The sequence below is a fragment of the Oncorhynchus mykiss genome, chromosome 3 (genome assembly GCF_013265735.2).
Source record: "Oncorhynchus mykiss isolate Arlee chromosome 3, USDA_OmykA_1.1, whole genome shotgun sequence".
Classification (NCBI taxonomy): Eukaryota; Metazoa; Chordata; class Actinopteri; order Salmoniformes; family Salmonidae; genus Oncorhynchus; species Oncorhynchus mykiss.
Genome location: NC_048567.1, coordinates 9,900,778 through 9,920,882, shown reverse-complemented (window position 1 = coordinate 9,920,882; position 20,105 = coordinate 9,900,778). Strand labels below are relative to the sequence as shown.

Sequence of the window (20,105 nt, the reverse complement as noted above, 5' to 3'; positions counted from 1 at the left end):
TATGGAACCTTGACCTGTTCACCGGATGTGCTACCTGTCCCAGACCTGCTGTTTTCAACTCTCTAGACAGCAGGAGCGGTAGAAATACTCTTAATGATTGGCTATGAAAAGCCAACTGACATTTACTCCTGAGGTGCTGACTTGTTGCACCCTCGACAACTACTGTGATTATTATTATTTGACCATGCGGGTCAATAATGAACATTTTAACATCTTGGCCATGTTCTGTTATAATCTCCAACCGGCACAGCCAGAAGAGGACTGGCCACCCCTCATAGCCTGGTTCCTCTCTAGGTTTCTTCCTGAGTTTTGGCCTTTCTAGGGAGTTTTTCCTAGCCACCGTGCTTCTACACCTGCATTGCTTGCTGTTTGGGGTTTTAGGCTGGGTTTCTGTACAGCAGTTTGAGATATCAGCTGATGTAAATCAATTTGATTTGACTGTTGGTTAAGGGCTTGTAAGTAAGCATTTCACAGTAAGGTTTACAATTGTTGTATTCGGTGCATGTGACAAATAATGTTAGCTTTTGATTTGTCTATTAACTAATTTACCACATGGTGACATCACCATGGAAAGGCCAAAGCTCCATTCCACCAAAACAGGCTGAATTTTTGTTGCAGTATTTTCAAACAGCTCTTTCACTAAAAGGGGGGCATTATCCACATTTTGACAGTATTATTCCAACTTCAGTGTGGAAATATATGTAAAACACAAAAAAAAAAAGTTGACTGCCTTTAATGATTAGGTGAGGGACAATGTTCAGCACTTACTTCCTTATCATCACTGAGAAAAGGTCAGCTGTGACCTCTCCCAGGGCAGACCTGCAAATCATATGGGCAGCTACATGATTATGTAATGTACTCTGGAGTGTCAAATAACTCCAAATTCTAATAGAATTTGGACCTAGGGAAAACATATGCCAATATAGTTTTTTGCCCGACAAATGTCCAACACAAAAGGATGAGACATTGGTCTTTATAAAGACCCCCACCATAGATGAGTGTCAAGGAAGGGAAAATGCATCCTTTCTCCTGCTGATCCAGAAATGATCGTATTGTGAGAAGGCAAGGTTCCCTCCCTGTCACGTGTTTGCAATCCAACCTTGTCAATTCAGTGATTACCTAAGGAAGGTAGCATTTCAATGTATTTGATCAGGCTCTCTGAGATACAACAAAGACAGACATGAGTTTCAGGCTGGTTCAGAGATCAGATATCAAAAGGAAGGAGAGCCTACTTCAAAGAGAGGAAGGAGGGAGGCCATGGGAAGAGGAGCCAGGGGGTGGCAATAACAAGACACTGTGGCAGGGGTAGATTAGTCAGAGGAGAGGGGGATGGAGGAAAAGGTTCTGAGGCATCAGCTTCCTTGTTTATCAGCGGACTGAGACTTACTAAATCAGCGGACAGGCACTAGGGCTGGACTTTGTTATTAAGTCACGTTTCAAACAATTGTCTTCCAGATAAATATGCTAAGAATGTTGTCGGCAGGGTTATTTTTCCTCCGTTAAAGCAAATCAATGCCACGTGGACTAAACAGATACGCAGTCTTTCCATAAACAACAAAAACATGTTGGGTACTCCTGAGGGGTGGGGGGGTTGATGCAAGGAAAATAACATTTTGTAGAGGTAGACAAGTTTACAAGATAAAATAATAAATGTAAGGAAAAAACATTTTAAAAACAATATATAACTATGAACTGTACATTATGTATATATTTTCATTGTAGTAATAATTACAAGTTTATTACAGGCCAATCCATCAATAGACAATACATCTTACTGGCATTAGCAAGGGGTCACACCTCGGGTTGCAAAATTCAGTTAACCAGGGAATTTATTGAAAGTTTTCCCGAATTCCCGGTTGTAGGACCCTGGTCACAGACACATCAAGTTTAAATTGTCACAGCGAGTCTCTTAAAATTGAGAGTGAATATTTTGTAATTACTTGTCATAATGCACTGACACCAGCCCGAGAACCACCTTCCAGTCTTGTGAAATGTTTTATCCTCAGGCCATAGAAGGAAGCTTGGTGTATATCCTGTCAACTTACTTTGCATGACCAAGGATGGACAGCTTTGGTCTAGGGACCAAGGCCCCGTTTGAAATGAAATATTTCCCTTCCTTAAAGTAATCACTGAAACTAACTGATTAGCGACACTGCATCAGCAAGGATATCACATAGCCTTCACCTATCAAGTCTTGTGATATCAGGGATTATTCAGAGGAAGGAGTAAAGGTTAAATAAAAAAAATAAGAGAGGAAGGGCTGCATCTGAAAGTATTTGAACAGGGCCTAAAATTAGCAGGCAAGAGAACAGAGGCCTTGAATTACTCAGACATGACTAATCCATACCAAGCAGTGGGGGTACTGTGGACCAAACAGCCCCGAGCAGTCAAACATGGCATAACTGATTGATACATGCTCATGAGATTACATTCCTGACATATTACATTTGTTCCGGTCACAATTACATAAGGATCATATGTTTTTAAGGTTTACCAAAACACCCGTTCAACATAGACATACTAGGTACAGCTGAAGCTGAAATTCCCTGTTTTAGGTCAGATAGGATCACCACTTTATTTTAAGAATGTGAAATGTCAGAATAATAGTAGAAAAAAATATTTATTTCAGCTTTTATTTCTTTCATCACATTCCCAGTGGGTCAGAAGTTTACATACACTTAATTAGTATTTGATAGCATTGCCTTTAAATTGTTTAACTTGGGTCAAACGTTTTGGGTAGTCCTCCACAAGCTTCCCACAATAAGTGGGAAGAGCTGGTGTAACTGAGTCAGGTTTGTAGGCCTCCTTGCTCACACACGTTTCTTCAGTTCTGCCCACACATTTTCTATGGAATTGAGGTCAGGGCTTTGTGATGGCCACTTCAAAACCTTGACTTTGTTGTCTTTAAGACATTTTGCTACAACTTTGGAAGTATGCTTGGGGTCATTGTCCATTTGGAAGACCCATTTGCGATCAAGCTTAAACTTCCTGACTGAAGTCTTGAGATGTTGCTTCAATATATCCACAATTTTCCATCCTCATGATCAAATCAAATGTATTTATATAGACCTTCTTACATCAGCTGATATATCAAAGTGCTGTACAGAAACCCAGCCTAAAACCCCAAACAGCAAGCAAATGCAGGTGTAGAAGCACGGTGGCTTGGAAAAACTCCCTAGAAAGGCCAAAACCTAGGAAGAAACCTAGAGAGGAACCAGGCTATGAGGGGTGGCCAGTCCTCTTCTGGGTGTGCCGGGTGGAGATTATAACAGAACATGGCCAAGAAGTTAAAATGTTCATAAATGACCAGCATAGTCAAATAATAATAATCACAGTAGTTGTCGAGGGTGCAACAAGTCAGCACCTCAGGAGTAAATGTCAGCTGGCTTTTCATAGCCAATCTTTGAGAGTATCTCTACCGCTCCTGCTGTCTAGAGAGTTGAAAACAGCAGATGAAGCATGATGCCATCTATTTTGTGAAGTTTACCAGTCCCTCCTGCAGCAAAGCACCCCAAACATCATGATGCTGCCACCCCATGCTTTACGGTTGGGATGGTGTTCTTCGGCTTGCAAGCCTCCAAACAGAACGATGGTCATTATGGCCAAACAGTTCTATTTTTGTTTCATCAGACCAGAGGACATTTCTCCAAAAAATACAATCTTTGTCCCCATGTGCAGTTGCAAACTGTAGTCTGGCTTTTTTATGGCGGTTTTGGAGCAGTGGCTTATTCCTTTCTGAGCGGCCTTTCAAGTTATGTCGATATAGGACTTGTTTTACTGTGGATATAGATACTTTTGTACCCGTTTCCTCCAGCATCTACACAAGGTCCTTTGCTGCTGTTCTGGGATTGATTTGCACTTTTCGCACCTTCCTGAGCGGTATGACGCTTGCGTGGTCCCATGGTGTTTATACTTGCATACTATTGTTTGTACAGATGAACGTGGTACCTTCAGGCATTTGGAAATTGCTCTCAATGAGGAACCAGACTTGTGGAGGTCTACCATTTTTTTTCTGAGGTCTTGGCTGATTTATTTTGATTTTCCCATGATGTCCAGCAAAGAGGCACTGAGTTTGAAGGTAGGCCTTGAAATACATCCACAGGTACACCTCCAATTGACGTCAATTAGCCTATCAGAAGCTTCGAAAGTCATGACATCATTTTCTGGAATTTTCCAAGCTGTTTAAAGGCACAGTCAACTTAGTTTATGTAAACTTCTGACCCACTGGAATTGTGATACAGTGAATTAATTATAAGTGATATAATCTGTCTGTAAACAATTGTTGGAAAAATTACTTGTGTCTTGCACAAAGTAGATGTCCTAACTGACTTGCCAAAACTATAGTTTGTTAACAAGAAATTTGTGGAGTGGTTGAAAAACTAGTTTTAATGGCTCCAACCTAAGTGCATGTAAACTTTTGACTTCAACTGTATAGGCTACATTCCATTGAGAAAACCATTTCTGAAATGTAGGCTATGATTTGATTTGGGAGGCACAGTCTTGTCTGTGACTAGCTAAATCCTCAAGATGGTAATCAATCATTTACTGAGTTTATGTTGTCTGTTTAAGATTATAACTGTCTCCTATGGAAACGATCTGCTTGTCATGTGGTAAATAACACCAGCAAGACAAGTACATCTTGTTCCTTTCAACAGCAATCTTTATCTAAGAGATAGAATACAATCGAGTGTTGATTTTCTGCAGCTGCATAACACTTCAGAATCTACTCACAATTATATCAATTAAAACGGACTACAACAGAGGTATGTAAAAAGGCAGTTTAAACATGTGGAACTAGTGACTATTTGCTGAAAACAACCAGCATTCTGGGTCTTTGTGAGACTTTGAGGATTCCGTGACAACATACATGAAACTTGATCAAGCAACAGTCTCGTGTTCACTCTGTTGCAACTTCATAATCTAGCATCATCATCATGCACCCTTTTTTCTAAGAAAAACAGGCAAATGCACTATAACCCATGATGGCTACTGTTCAACAGTCTCATCTATCCTATTGTGGAATACCCGTGTAAAAGGACTCAATGAGATTTATATTTATTTCAGTGTTGATCTATCTTTACTGGTTTATTCTAGGAGTAATCGTCTCCATGGGATTGCTAATTAACTTCCTTTGTGCACAGATATTACATACACACCAATACAAACTTAACACCACAGTATGCTCATTAGCTTTGCTTTGTTTTTCCTGTAGTGGACGGTCCCTTCTGATATACCTGGATGGCAGAGGAGGCTGGTGGGGGGACCTATATGAGGACAGGCTCATTGTCATGGCTGGAATGGAATAAATAGAACAGAGTCAAACATGGGGTTTTGTATGGGTTTGATACCGTTCCATTAATTCCATTTCAGTCTTTACAATGAGCCCGTCCTCCTATAGCTCCTCCCACCAGCCTCTGGTGAATGGAGATTTGCGTTGTCGCAGGTTTAGGCTTCTTATATAAGACTGAAAGGGCAAAGTCACAGGAGTTGTACTTTAAGGCATTACAGGGAAGGACAGTGGTTCCAATACGGAAGGGGATCTACATTTGCATGAGGGTGTGGCTCCCTCTGAAATAGTTCTAGAACTGTTCTAGGACAGCTTTGATAGAGAACAAAGACATCTGAACTCTGTAAGGCAAGGTCAGGAAATATGCATCTCTGCATGCCATTTGTGCATACTAGAATGTATACACCACACACATGCACCGAATACACACTCCCCCATACACATTCAACTTGTTCCCCCCCCCTATTTTGTTCCCATGGCTATGCAGGTACAGGCTTCTCAGGATAAACGGAGTGTAATCCAACAGCTGTGCAACAAAGCTCGTTTTCATCCGTTTTTAAAATTCTCTATTAATCCCTCGGCTTGCGTCCTGCACCGCCGCTCTGCTCAGCAGGTGATCCCTTCCATTAAACCCCAGAAATTATTTTGGCTATTTTCAGTCTCTGAGGCTTTTTTCTCCCCTTTCTCTGTGAACATAGATGGCAACAGAGATTATATAGTTGGAGAGAGCGCCGTATCAGCTGATCTGGTCAGCCAATCCCTTGTCAGAATCGGGTGATCTTCACTCCAGAGTCGCCGACAATGAGCCGGGACATGGAGGGATGGATCTGAGGGAGACAAACCGATAGAGTGATTAGTAGAATACTTTAGAGAAGGGAACTAAAGATAGGTATTAGAAGTGTATAATGTGGTTATTAATATACCAGAGAAAAGTCTAACAGCTTTTGTTGCACTGAAGTGATAGGCCATCATCAAGGGTTTAATATAATACAGGCAGAATACAGAGGGTAACATCATACCGAAGACAATACACCAGTTCAGTACTATAGATGTGGAGTGGATTTACATGCACTTACGAGCTGGGATTGTTAGTAAAAATATTTATTTTAATAAAGCTTTCGAAATCAGTTTTAAAATCTTAGCAACTGCCCACTCCACTTTCTCACTCCATCGCTCTCTCTACCTGTGCCTGCAGCGGGCCGTATGGCACCAGTTCCCCGTCCACAGTGAGTGTTCCTCGTGGGGAGAGGGGCTGCAGCCTGAAGGCCCTGGCTGGGACGTGGCTCACATAGGGGGAGCTGAGAGACAGGTGTGCCCCCCTCTCCATGGCCAGGAACAGACGGAGCAGGGTGGCTCTGGAGATCCCTGCCCGCACAAATGTCAGGTGGATCAGCCCATCGTCAAACCTGGCTTGGGGGGCGGCGTGGAGGTCTGCCCCGAGATGGGACTGGTAGATGGCCAGCACAAGCACAAAGTCCCCCTCGATGGTCACCCAGTCCCGGGTCGGCAGGGCCTGGTCCAAGGGGGGCAGGAGGTCATCCCTGGGGGGATTGAAAGGGAGTGAGACGGGGGGGCGGTTCTTGAGGGGTCCAGCAGGCTCTGCAATGTCAAAGGTAAAGGAGGGGGACTGGAGAGACGGGGAAGGGGAAGTAGAGTTGGGTGTGTTGGGGCGCGGAACGAGGTAGGAAGAGGAGTGAGGGGAGGCGCAGGACGGGGAGGAAGGGGGCGTGGGAGAGAGGGAGAGGGACAGGGAGGGGAGTTTAGGGGGTAGGGAGTTGGAGTGGGGGTGGTGGAGGAGGGATAGGGGTCTGGGGCGGGATGCGTTCTGGTCCAGAGATTTGGGCTTGAAGGAGAAAGGAGAGTGTCTGAAGGGAGAGGATATGGTGAGGGCTCTCTCCCGGGCGATGTCCAGTGGGTAAGCTTCTTTCTGGAAGTATGTTTCGTTCAGATCCATCTCTTCTGCCCTGTACGAGGCTCCAGACATGGGGTCAGCCTCCTGGCTGAGGGGCTGGCTAAAGAAGGCGTTAGCTATCTGGCTGGAAGGGGCAGAGTTCTTCCTTAGAGCCAGTCTGGTCTGCTGGAGGTTGTCAGGGTACGAGTAACACCCCTCTGGGTCCTCGTTGGGCTCTCGCCCCATGTCCCCCCCGTACTCCTCTCCAACCTCCTTCGCTTCCATCACTCCATCCATTGAGCCGCTGCTACCTTCCCCATTCCTCACTCTCTCCTCTATATCCTCTATCACCCCTGAGTCCTGCTCCATCGTTCCGTCTTCTCTTTCCTCATCTGGCGTTTCTTCCATGTTCCTCGTCATCCCATCCTCCCTTCCCATCCTGTAATCTTCCCTTTCGTTCGACTCCGAACTCGTCCCAGATCTCTCCGAACTTGTCCCTGACCTCCCCGCCTCACCCTCCATCTCTCTCTCTCTATCCTCTGCCAAGCTACTCGCCCTGACCACCCCTGTTCCCCCTCCCCTGGCCCTCTCCCTCCTCCTCTCCCTCTCTCTTTGCCTCTCCATCTCTCTCTCCCTCTCCCTCTCCGTGTCTACCTTCCTCAGACTCCTCTGTTCGCTGAGGCCCATGTCAGAGCTAGTGCGTTGGATGGGGGTGTGGCAGAAGCCCTCCAGGCCCTCAGTGATGCTGCGGGACAGGGGTCTGCGCAGGGGCGGAGGGATGGCGTCTGGGGATGTGGCGACTATGGAGGGGGGCAGGTAGGACAGACGGCCCTTATAGGAGCGCAGGGAGGCCAGGCGGACCAGAGTGCCCAGGGTGAACCGTGCCGACCCCAGACCCCGGTACCTGCAACATCACACCATTACAGCATTTAGTTACCGGGGCAACAACAGAGAACATAACACATTACTTATTCATTAGGAATAAAAGTGATCAAGGAGGTACAGTGAAAGATTGCATGTACTTAATTTATGGATGAGTGACCGTCACCCTGGAAGCCTCTTCCCCAGAGTTAAAGAACCGAATCACGTTCTGCCCATGTGTTAGTTTACACACATCCACCTCCCTTCACATTTCTCACTTTACTCAGCCTCTTCTGAACCCTTCCTATCAACCTTTTTGATAGACATGGTAGAGCCTGCATCTCTGCCTCAAATTGATATAAAACCTGCAGCTATTTGAACCAAAATTACAAAATATATATATATATGTTAGTATATTAGTATGCTAATGTAGGCTACAACTTTGTCTCTTGTAACTAAGGATATTGCAGTAGCACATGTAGGAAACTGTCTACACATTGTACTGGGGCAAAAACAATCTGCATTTAAACCACAAATCACATACAACTGTAATTTTGCTTCTCAATGATCATGCAAGTAGTGCACGATTTGACAATGACTGAAATTTGCCTGAGTAGCTTTGACTGCCTCCTGCTTAGCCAATGTTTGCAATGATGATGGAAAAAACTGCCCTTCAGTGTACTGCTTGTGTTTGATAAGCTGTGTCTGCAGAGGGAGCAGTAAAATAGAGAATCCCGCACAAGTGCAGAAGCTAGCTATCGGGACTCTAGAGAACTCGGCACCGCAGCCACGCCATTAACTTTAACACACACACCTCTCACTCTCGATGTCCACGTCAGACACAAAGCCCCAGGCCACAGACAGAAAGGAGAACATCCTTCTGGGAAGACCCGGGCGGCCATTTTGAGAAGGGGCGGGGCTGGTTGTCACAGAGACCAAATCCATGGGCTTGACTCCACCACGGCAGAGCTGAAAACAGCAGTTGAGGAGGAGAGGCTCCCGAAGGCACATGTCATAACTAGGATGAAGAGAAAAGTAAGAGGGAAACAGTGGATGGAAGAGAATGGAGAAAGGGTGAGAATGTGGAGAGGGAGAGGAATGGAAAATACAGAGAGGAAAGGTGAGAGGAGAGAGGAAATTAATACTGTGTAATATAAGTAAACAATGTTTATGACACACACAATCAGTGAATGTTACGTAGGTGGCCAAACAAACCATCGTAAAGACAACACAAGAGATAAGAAGGAGAGAGATGAAAGAACAGACTGAACTATATTGACTGGACTCATTTATTGACGTGTCTTCCAGAGATAAAGGAGAGAACTCAAGAAATAACAGGACATAGAGGGAGGGAATAGTGGGGGTAGGAGAAAGAGGGAGGGAGGGAATAGTGGGGGTAAGAGAAAGGGAGGGAGGGAGTGGGGAGCAGGAGAGAAAGGGAGGGAAGAGAGAATATCTCTATCAGTCTCGATGATTCGTTGAAACAGCTGATAAAACAATATGAGAGGCATAAGAATTAGTTGAAGATGCTAAAGTCTACAGTACTTTAATAAGGCCAATGGGCTGTACATCAAGAAACTGAAGCCTACTACTGCAATGTAATAGGGCCAATGGGCTGTTCATCAAGAAACTAAAGTCTAAAGGTTGACCGTGATTAGAATTAAGGTTGGGTGATATTTGGGGAGACCTCTTCTACGATATGCTACTCCAAATATTGTGATATCCGATATGATCGTTTGGGGACTTTATTACTTTATTTCCTCTTTTTTATTTAACCTTTAACTTTTGGGGCAGCAGGAATCCTAGTGAATAGAGTGTTGGGCCATTGCTGGATCGAATCCCCGAGCTGACAAGGTAAAAGTCTGTCGTTCTGCCCCTGAACAGGCAGTTAACCCACTGTTCCCTGGTAGGCCGTCATTGTAAATAAGAATGTGTTCTTAACTGACTTGCCTAGTTAAATAAAGGTTCAATAAAAAATGAGTCAAGTCAGTTAAGAACAAATTCTTATTTAGAATGACGGTCTACCCCAGACAAATCCTCCCAACCCGGACGACACTGGGCTATTGTGCACCGCCCTATGGGACTTCCGATCACAGCCGGTTGTGATACAGCCTGGAATCGAACCAGCCACCAATTTTGACTAAATAATTCCAGACTTTGCAAGTTTTGTCCTTATATATGATTTTCTAGTCACATTCTCATGAAATAATCATAGTAAGGCAAAAAAATGTCTTCATTTATTTAGACTTCATTTTCAACATATCGTTGCAGCCGAACTTATAAGACTGCACCGTTCGATTTTTAAAGTTCAAATACAGAAGTCTTGCACATCCCGATATAGCTACCATCTTGGACTTCACGATATAGCTACCATCTTGGACTTCACGATATAGCTACCATCTTGGACTTCACGATATAGCTACCATCTTGGACTTCACGATATAGCTACCATCTTGGACTTCACGATATAGCTACCATCTTGGACTTCACGATATAGCTACCATCTTGGACTTCACGATATAGCTACCATCTTGGACTTCACGATATAGCTACCATCTTGGACTTCACGATATAGCTACCATCTTGGACTTCACGATATAGCTACCATCTTGGACTTCACGATATAGCTACCATCTTGGACTTCACGATATAGCTACCATCTTGGACTTCACGATATAGCTACCATCTTGGACTTTACGATATAGCTACCATCTTGGACTTCACGATATAGCTACCATCTTGGACTTCACGATATAGCTACCATCTTGGACTTCACAATATAGCTACCATCTTGGACTTCACAATATAGCTACCATCTTGGACTTCACATATTAGGCAATGTCAAACATCCTGATATTCGATAGAATCATATATCGTCCCAATGCTAATTAGACTGCACACCTTTTATTTCCAATGAAAACTACTGTGGGTGTGTATGTGACTGTAAAGGTGCGTGTTTATTTTCATCAGCATTGAGAAATGTATCAAGTGGTAGAGGAATGAATTTGAGGCTGAGGGAAATTATTAATTCAATCCAGACACACCATGGGACCAGAACTCTGAACTGGAATAACCTATTCATTCATTTCAATGCTTCTAGTCTCTCCAGCATTCTCACCATTGATCGAACAAGACATTCTAAATTATTGCATGTTTATGTTTGAATCAGTCTCATATCTCTGGTCAAGTCATCACGTGTCACATAGCTGGTTGGATGTGTGTGTGTGACCCACCCCGCATGGTGGTTGATGGAGCCAGCCAGGGCATTTCCAGAGCCACAGGGAAGGATACCTACAGGTGTCTTTATTGCTAGTTCCCAGTCTGGACGCTCCATCAAACCATTGATCACCTGGAGAGAGAAAAGCAGAGCAGAGTCAGACACACACACACACACACACACACACACACACACACACCCCCACCCACCTCGTGCAGCAGGCCATCTCCAGAGACGATGATGATGCCGTCCCACTGAGGCAGGGAGATCTCTTTGATCAACTCTCTGGCATGGTTCTGTCGCTCTGAGAACAAAAGGAGATGTGTTGTTAGGAGGTTGTACCCATGTGTGTGATACCGGTTAACGACTGAGGTTGCAGAGCTGATGTTACGGTGTGTGTTACCTGTCAGTATCAGGTTGTAGCTGATGTTACGGTGTGTGATACCGGTTAACGACTGAGGTTGCAGAGCTGATGTTACGGTGTGTGTTACCTGTCAGTATCAGGTTGTAGCTGATGTTACGGTGTGTGATACCGGTTAACGACTGAGGTTGCAGAGCTGATGTTACGGTGTGTGTTACCTGTCAGTATCAGGTTGTAGCTGATGTTACGGTGTGTGATACCGGTTAACGGCTGAGGTTGCAGAGCTGATGTTAAGGTGTGTGTTACCTGTCTGTATCAGGTTGTAGAGCTAACATTACGGTGTGTGTTACCTGTCTGTATCAGGTTGCAGAGCTGATGTTACGGTGTGTGTTACCTGTCTGTATCAGGTTGTAGCTGATGTTACGGTTTGTGTTACCTGTCTGTATCAGGTTGTAGAGTTAACATTACGGTGTGTGTTACCTGTCTATCAGGTTGCAGAGCTGATGTTACGGTGTGTGTTACCTGTCTGTATCAGGTTGCAGAGCTGACGTTACGGTGTGTGTTACCTGTCTGTATCAGGTTGCAGAGCTGACGTTACGGTGTGTGCTACCTGTGTGTATCAGGTTGCAGAGCTGACGTTACGGTGTGTGTTACCTGTCTGTATTAGGTTGTAGCTGACATTACAGTGTGCTACCTGTCTGTATCAGGTTGTAGCTGACGTTACGGTGTGTGTCACCTGTCTGTATCAGGTTGTAGCTGACGTTACGGTGTGTGTTACCTGTCTGTATTAGGTTGTAGCTGACATTAGTGTGTTACCTGTCTGTATCAGGTTGTAGCTGACGTTACGGTGTGTGCTACCTGTCTGTATCAGGTTGTAGCTGACGTTACGGTGTGTGCTACCTGTCTGTATCAGGTTGTAGCTGACGTTACGGTGTGTGTTACCTGTCTGTATCAGGGTGTAGCTGACGTTACGGTGTGTGCTACCTGTCTGTATCAGGTTGCAGAGCTGATGTTACAGTGTGTGTTACCTGTCTGTATCAGGTTGTAGAGCTGACGTTACAGTGTGTGTTACCTGTCTGTATCAGGTTGCAGAGCTGACGTTAAGGTGTGTGTTACCTGTCTGTATCAGGTTGCAGAGCTGATGTTACAGTGTGTGTTACCTGTCTGTATCAGGTTGTAGCTGATGTTCCAGTGTGTGTTACCTGTCTGTATCAGGTTGTGGCTGATGTTACGGTGTGTGTTACCTGTCTGTATCAGGTTGTAGAGCTGATGTTACGGTGTGTGTTACCTGTCTGTATCAGGTTGTAGAGCTGACGTTACAGTGTGTGTTACCTGTCTGTATCAGGTTGTAGCTGACGTTAAAGTGTGTGTTACCTGTCTGTATCAGTTTGCAGAGCTGATGTTACGGTGTGTGTTACCTGTCTGTATCAGGTAGTAGCTGATGTTACGGTGTGTGCTACCTGTCTGTATCAGGTTGTAGCTGATGTTACGGTGTGTGCTACCTGTCTGTATCAGGTTGCAGAGCTGACGTTACGGTGTGTGTTACCTGTCTGTATCAGGTTGTAGCCGACATTACGGTGTGTTACCTGTCTGTATCAGGTTGTAGTTGGCATTACGGTGTGTGTTACCTGTCTGTATCAGGTTGTAGCTGGCATTACGGTGTGTGTTACCTGTCTGTATCAGGTTGTAGCTGATGTTAGCCTCTCTGATCATTGGCAGGATGTGTGTCTGACACCACTGCATAGCCTGGCCTCTCCCACTGAAGGGGTTCACCAATAGCAGCAGCCTTCGGGGACGGGGCAGTAGACGTTTGACAATTTCTGAGGGAAAGCAGCCAATCATTAGAAACAAATTGATTGATTGTTCTATCAAAAATACAAGGCTTCGTCCTCACAGTGTACAAGAGAACAACAAACGTACGTGATGCCATAAAGCTGGGTTTCCCAAACTCAGTCCTGGGACCCCCACCCCCCCGGGTGCATGTTTTAGTTTTGTCCCAGCACTACACAGCTGATTCAAATAACCAACATCAAGCTTTGATTATTTGGGGATGACCGAGTTTGGGAAACCCTGCCATAAAGCACAGTGTTTCCCACCCTTAGACCTTGAGTGTATCTGTGACAAGGCAAACCTCTTTCAGCTCATCTGAAAGGGACTATCTCTGACCAGATAAGTAATAATGATTCCATTTGACTAATGGCTCTATATAATTACATCTTGTAGAATGAAAAGGCCCTCAAGGCCCAGGACAGGAAACAAGGTACTAACTGAACACTTCAGTGTTTAGTCTTCCACAAAACACCTGGTAATAACAAGCAGAGCCCTATCTACACAGCAGCACCTACTGTATAGGGTTGAAGTGGACCAAATACTAACGGCACACATCTCTGACTAAAGCCATTATAGAAGCAGAACCAGCAGCTAGGAGGTTGTCTAATTCACACTGCAGGGGAGAGCAACAGACTAGACAGAGTACAAGGAGTTAGAGAGATAAGGAGAGAGAGATAAGAGAGGAGATAGAGTTACAAACAGTGGAGATAGTTAGACAGTGTGTGATGAATAGAGCAGGGGAGAGAGAGAGAGAGAGAGAGAGAGAGAGAGAGGGGTAGTAACTGGGAAAGGAGAAAGAGGGAGGACATTGAAAGAGGAAGATAAAGAAATGCAGACAGCAGGAAGGAAGGAGGTACAAAACAATAGAGGACAGAGGGCAGATATATGGATTAGAGGAGACAGGAGGAGGAGAGGAGACTAAAAAATGTGTAAAGACAGCAAGGATGAAAGACTATGGGGGGAGGATGCACAGACAGACACTGAGGGTGTAGACTAATGCACAGAGACTGAGAAAATAAGAGTGTTTGGGATAGAGGAAGGAGACAAGAGAGAGAGATATAATGAGTGAGGGAGAGTCAAAACAAATGGAAGAAAAGGGAATGTTGAAATGTTGAAATGGATAATAGATGTTGGTGAGTGAGGGGTGGGAGTTAGTGGGAAGGGAGGGAGGTAGTGTTGGTGAGGGGTGGGAGTTAGTGGGAAGGGAGGGAGGCAGTGTTGGTGAGGGGTGGGAGTTAGTGGGAAGGGAGGGAGGCAGTGTTGGTGAGGGGTGGGAGTTAGTGGGAAGGGAGGGAGGTAGTGTTGGTGAGGGGTGGGAGTTAGTGGGAAGGGAGGGAGGCAGTGTTGATGAGGGGTGGGAGTTAGTGGGAAGGGAGGGAGGCAGTGTTGGTGAGGGGTGGGTGTTAGTGGGAAGGGAGGAAGGCAGTGTTGGTGAGGGGTGGGAGTTAGTGGGAATGGAGGGAGGCAGTGTTGGTGAGGGGTGGGTGTTAGTGGGAAGGGAGGGAGGCAGTGTTGGTGAGGGGTGGGAGTTAGTGGGAAGGGAGGGAGGCATTGTTGGTGAGGGGTGGGAGTTAGTGGGAAGGGAGGGAGGCTGTCTTGGTGAGGGGTGGGAGTTAGTTGGAAGGGAGGGAGGCAGTGTTGGTGAGGGGTGGGAGTTAGTGGGAAGGGAGGCTGTCTTGGTGAGGGGTGGGAGTTAGTTGGAAGGAAGGGAGGCTGTCTTGGTGAGGGGTGGGAGTTAGTTGGAAGGGAGGGAGGCTGTCTTGGTGAGGGGTGGGAGTTAGTTGGAAGGGAGGGAGCTCGTCTTGGTGAGGGGTGGGAGTTAGTTGGAAGGGAGGGAGAGATGCTGTGTTGGTTAGACGCTGAATGATACAGACCGTGTGTGCAGGACAGATAAGAGCAGAGACAGAGAAAGTAGAGGAAATTAAGTGTTAAAGGGATAACCTAGCCCACACACGCCCACACACACACACACACACACACACACACACAGCCAAGAAAGATTAAATAACATGTTTGTTCACATACATGAATGAACCCTTAAACAATACTTTAGCCTTTTAATAGTCAGGTCTCCTGACTGAACATAGCATGCTTTATGTATGTATGTACATACAGTACAATAGCATTGGCCTATATCCATTCATTCCTTATCACATGGCCATTATACAGTTTCCTACAGCCATTATGCAGTAGCCTATATCTAGCATGGTCAGAAATTAGCTGAACTAGCCTGTATCTGTTAGAACATGCAATGCATTCATACAGTAGCCTAAGCCTATATTCCCTTGTATCCTCTGGCCTCCTACATCAAAAGGACCTCAGATCACCCAGTATGACTCCAGTTAACAATAACTAACATAAACACTCCCAGTAATGGAAACAAACTTTATGGAGTGAATGGTGCTCATAAAGTTAATAAAAGGCACAGTTACAGTCTGTACACAGGATAGGAAGTAGTCGACGCCAAACGCCATAACGAGTGCTGATTTGGCTTCATTCTCTCTCACGGTGACTCTCTCACAGTGACACTGTGCCAGTCTTTATGATGGACATTAGAATAACAGACTGATTCCAACAACTGGGATGTTACAATAACCTCAGACCCTACACATAGTGTGCCTGGACTGTAACATAGCATACAAACAGACAAGATAACTGATTGTAGCTGTGTTAGTGGAACACACACTCACCCGTGTCAGCAGTGATGGCGACTCCCCTGAGCAGACATTGTATAGCAGTGGACCACCTCTCAGCCTCCACCCTGGCCTCAGCCAGGTACACCCTCACCTGTCTCCTCCTGGACACCCCCTTCCTCCGCCTCCCCGGGGGATACCAGTATAGGACCAGCAAAGGGGGAGCAGGGGCGCGGGGACAGCTGCACCCTGCCAGCTCTGACAGGGGTAGTATTAGACGTGCCTCTTTACCAGTGCGGGGGGCCAGACGCTGGACGTGGATGTGGGAAGGGGTGAGGGTCAAGGCATAGCTGGAGGCAGCAGAGGGGCTGGGGGAGGGAGAAGGGGATGACAGACCCCCAGGACCTCCAGGGCTGTTGGGGCAGCTGTTGTTGCAGCTGCTGCCCGTTGCCCAGCCCCCGAACTGGCAGTGGAGTAGGGCCTCAGCTGGGGATGGGATGGGGGGCTCTGGGGAACGCATCCTTAGTGTGGGGGGCTTGACGGGAGCGGATTTCCAACCCTCAGGTTTAGGGTAGGTAAGGTCTGTTTCCTGACAGGTGGACGGTGTGTGAGTGTTTCATGCAGTTGGAAGTTTGTTGGATGGAATAAGTCTGTTTAAATTCAGGTAGTGATACACATGTCAGTTCAGTTCGGCGACTGATGGCCACCTTAAAGGAGAATCAAATAGAAGCACCTCTCCTTAGGATCTGCTGGGAAGACCAAAATATAACTATAGACCTGTCAGTCTGTCTTAAAAACTAAAACACAAGTTATTTATCCCTGAAACCTCCTTAAAATCATTCTTCCACTTCAGTGCTTGAATTCCAAAGGCAACGCCACAAAAGCACCTCTGAGTTTGACATGTGAAATCCATCTGCACTCAAAGAAGTATTGTACGATCCCACTGGCTTTCAAATGGAGATTGTTCTCTTTAGTGTGTCAACAGAGGAACAGATAAAAACAATGGAAAACACCAGCCTTCACAATGCAAATGCCGAAGACAAGGATCGATCTTAGATCTGTCAATTCCAGATTATGTCTGCCTTGTCCTTAAATGCTATCAGATTCTAGATTTGTCCATTTCGGAATGATAGACATGAGGCTTGTAAACAAAAACGATATGCTTTTCCAGTTTAAAACTAAAACAGAATATATATACCCCTAAAGATTAAAAAAATATACAAAACTCAAAGATATGCTTAAATTACAGTTTGAAATTATCTTGATATTTATCAATAAAGTGCAGCTTAGAAATGACAGCTACATGTCAAACAAGAGTTTAAATAACATAAAATACAACAAATCTTAACTATGAACCAGACAAAAATGAACACACCTTGGTCTTGCAAGGAGGCTACAGCAATTTAATTAGCACTAGATTGCAGTGGAATATTGTGTGTTAAGTGCTGACGTCAAGCGTCCCGGTCTTCCACAGAAATGAGAGATATGTGGAGGCAGGAGAAAGGTGTGTCAAGGTAGAATTTAAATAGTACTCTTCAAGAGACAATCAGGCTTTACAGTAGTGAGATAGCAACGGGGTCCATGTCCAATTCTAAGTGTCATCTGAATGAAAAATGCCACATAATCAGTTGTTTTCCATCAAAGACAGAGATGGAAAACCAAACAAAACAGATAAAAACTCAAACATTTTACTAGATTGTGCGGGGGGGGGGGGTTGTCATTTCTTGAGTTCAAGGGTCCATGTTCCTTCACATAGATAAGTATACCTAGAGGGAAACACTGGTATTAGTAATCCATTAGCTTCCAATGTGTTCCAGCAGAAAGTACTCAGTCTATATATTCAAGTGCTGAAGAAGCACAAAGGAAGTGACTAGTATCAATAAAAATGTCCCTTTAAAACTAGTACTACTAGTTTGATGGTTGTAGCCATCAATTGTCCCATTAACAATCACCCATATTAGCAAACTTATTTCAATTTAAACTCCACTTTTCTCTAGTATAGGCTAGTACTAATCATAATGAACAATATCAGTAAAATGCCTGCAATAAGTGATTGGTGACGATAATTTTCAGTTTATCTTCCCAGTTCTAGTATCAATGTCACTCCACCCAAAAGTACCTTCATGTTTCGTTGACAAAAACATGTGCAGTAGCACCTTGTAAGGCAGTCATTATGAAAACAATAGAACAGTAGAAAACAAAGAGGAAATGACTTTCAAATCAACTTTTCCAACAATCCAGCCGAGTGACCGAGACAGGCTCCCTCACCATGTCCTGCTTCTACGTTTAGAGTGGTGCGTATGCGTGTTTCACAGTCCGATACAGGTTTATATTGTTCCAAAAGGTGAGTGACTCTTTGGCCAGTTGCAGAAGTGAAAGCAGGGCAGCAAACTCGTGAGAGATTGTGGTTCAAACTGGATTAGGCAATCTGTGTGCATGCTTTATCCCCATGTCCAGGATTCCTTGAAGTCATGCCATGATGGCTAAACCACGCTGATTTAGAATCACACGTTCCTGACATCTGTGCTCACTGATGCGACGACCTAATTTGGGTAAATGAGCACTGGTTTATTACCACGTATGCCTAATGAAATTAACCGAGTTTGGTGGACACATTGACGGATGGCGTTTGTCCAGACAGTCTCTTTCACAATTTGTAACCAGTGGAAGTATGATTCATTGACGGATTAGCCTACTAGACAGATTCTTGCCCAGGACTGACTTCGGCAGGCATAACTCGTAGCGACCTTCAAATATTGTTTACTCAGTCATCACCAATTGGTTCTTTACATTGTTACTAGTGAAATACTATGGACTGAAAACACAATGTGTTGGTTAACATGAAGCCTGGAAAACCTTGAATTAAGTGTCTATCATTCAGATTCAGTCATCATAGACTACATAACAAAACTGACCCATAAGAGGCTTCCCTTTAAGTATTAATTGTTATGTTCAGTCTATAACTTATCTAAGGTGCTGACAATCAAGACTTGGCAGATATGCAGCCTCTGATTAAAGAAAAAAATACTTGGTGCATTTGCTCGTGCGGGTACCTTGGTGCATTTGCTCGTGCGGGTACCTTGGTGCATTTGCAGGGTGGCTGGTATCGCCGCTCTAATTTGGTTTTACCAAGACCGTGCTCGGAACATTTAGGATCCATTTGGCAGTCTTGCACACAACATTGTTTAGAAATGTGTGATCTGTTCTCAAGTGGCTAGCTAGTAGGATAGAGCGACTGACAAATAACGTTGGCTTAGAATGAAGCCATCGAGCTACTAGTGTCGTAGCGATCTAACGTTAGCAAATGACAAGCGTTAACTACAGTTAATACTCATAGCGTAACTATTGCAAGCTAGCTGATAAGTTAGCTAGCTACTTCTGACGTTTGAAATTGTTACAGTTACCCATGTTGTGTTGACTGGTAGCTACAGTAGCCATCGCCAGGGAATACAGTATACAAAGCAGTTACCGTTCAATTGGGGTTAGCAGCAAGCTAGGCAATATAAGATATCCCAACTTGTTACAGTGGATAGCATGCTAGTCAAAAATGCTGTGTTGAATCATGTATTGGCTAGCTATAACGTTATAAACGCAACTGGTTGTTTATCCTGGCTAAAAACTCGGTCTAGCCACAATATCTAACGTTAGCAGCAAGGCGCTATCCGGCTGGCCATCATTTTGTCATTAGCTAGCTAAACAATGTCATTTCACTAACGTCAGCTAGCAACAATATGCTGACTAGCTAGCTTGGAGATAGCTACTTAATACTCAATTGGTAAAATAACCGTGTAAATATTAATCCAACTGTATAGACTGAACTCAAATTACCTCATTCTACCTCCCCGGCTTGCTTGCTCCGTAGGACGGCTGTGGTTATCCTCCAGGAAGCGTGTATGAAACACGGGAGGACTGGATAGTTTGAGCGGCGGGGAGGAAGTCCAATCCTGATAAGGAAAGACATTCCGGACCTACCGACATTCTCCAATAGTTAACGGCGCCAGTGCACCGCATTGTGGAGGCCACAG

At 44.8% G+C, this 20,105-nt stretch overlaps 1 protein-coding gene across 2 annotated transcripts; it reads right to left on the bottom strand.

The window, feature by feature from the left end:
• Positions 1-4,353: 4,353 nt before the first annotated feature.
• On the bottom strand, positions 4,354-20,074 carry sphk2 (sphingosine kinase 2). Of its 2 annotated transcripts, none has more exons than XM_036968325.1 (8): positions 18,200-20,074; positions 16,138-17,846; positions 13,288-13,437; positions 11,466-11,560; positions 11,273-11,388; positions 8,854-9,057; positions 6,471-8,082; positions 4,354-6,114 (listed from the first exon to the last, which is right to left on the bottom strand). In XM_036968325.1, the coding sequence occupies exons 2-8, from the start codon at positions 16,598-16,600 to the stop codon at positions 6,052-6,054; spliced, it is 2,703 nt and encodes a 900-aa protein (XP_036824220.1). In that variant the 5' UTR covers positions 16,601-17,846; positions 18,200-20,074; the 3' UTR covers positions 4,354-6,051. The 2 variants fall into 2 exon arrangements, with proteins under 2 accessions (XP_036824220.1, XP_036824212.1); XM_036968317.1 differs by having other exon boundaries at positions 19,909-20,074.
• Positions 20,075-20,105: the final 31 nt, after the last annotated feature.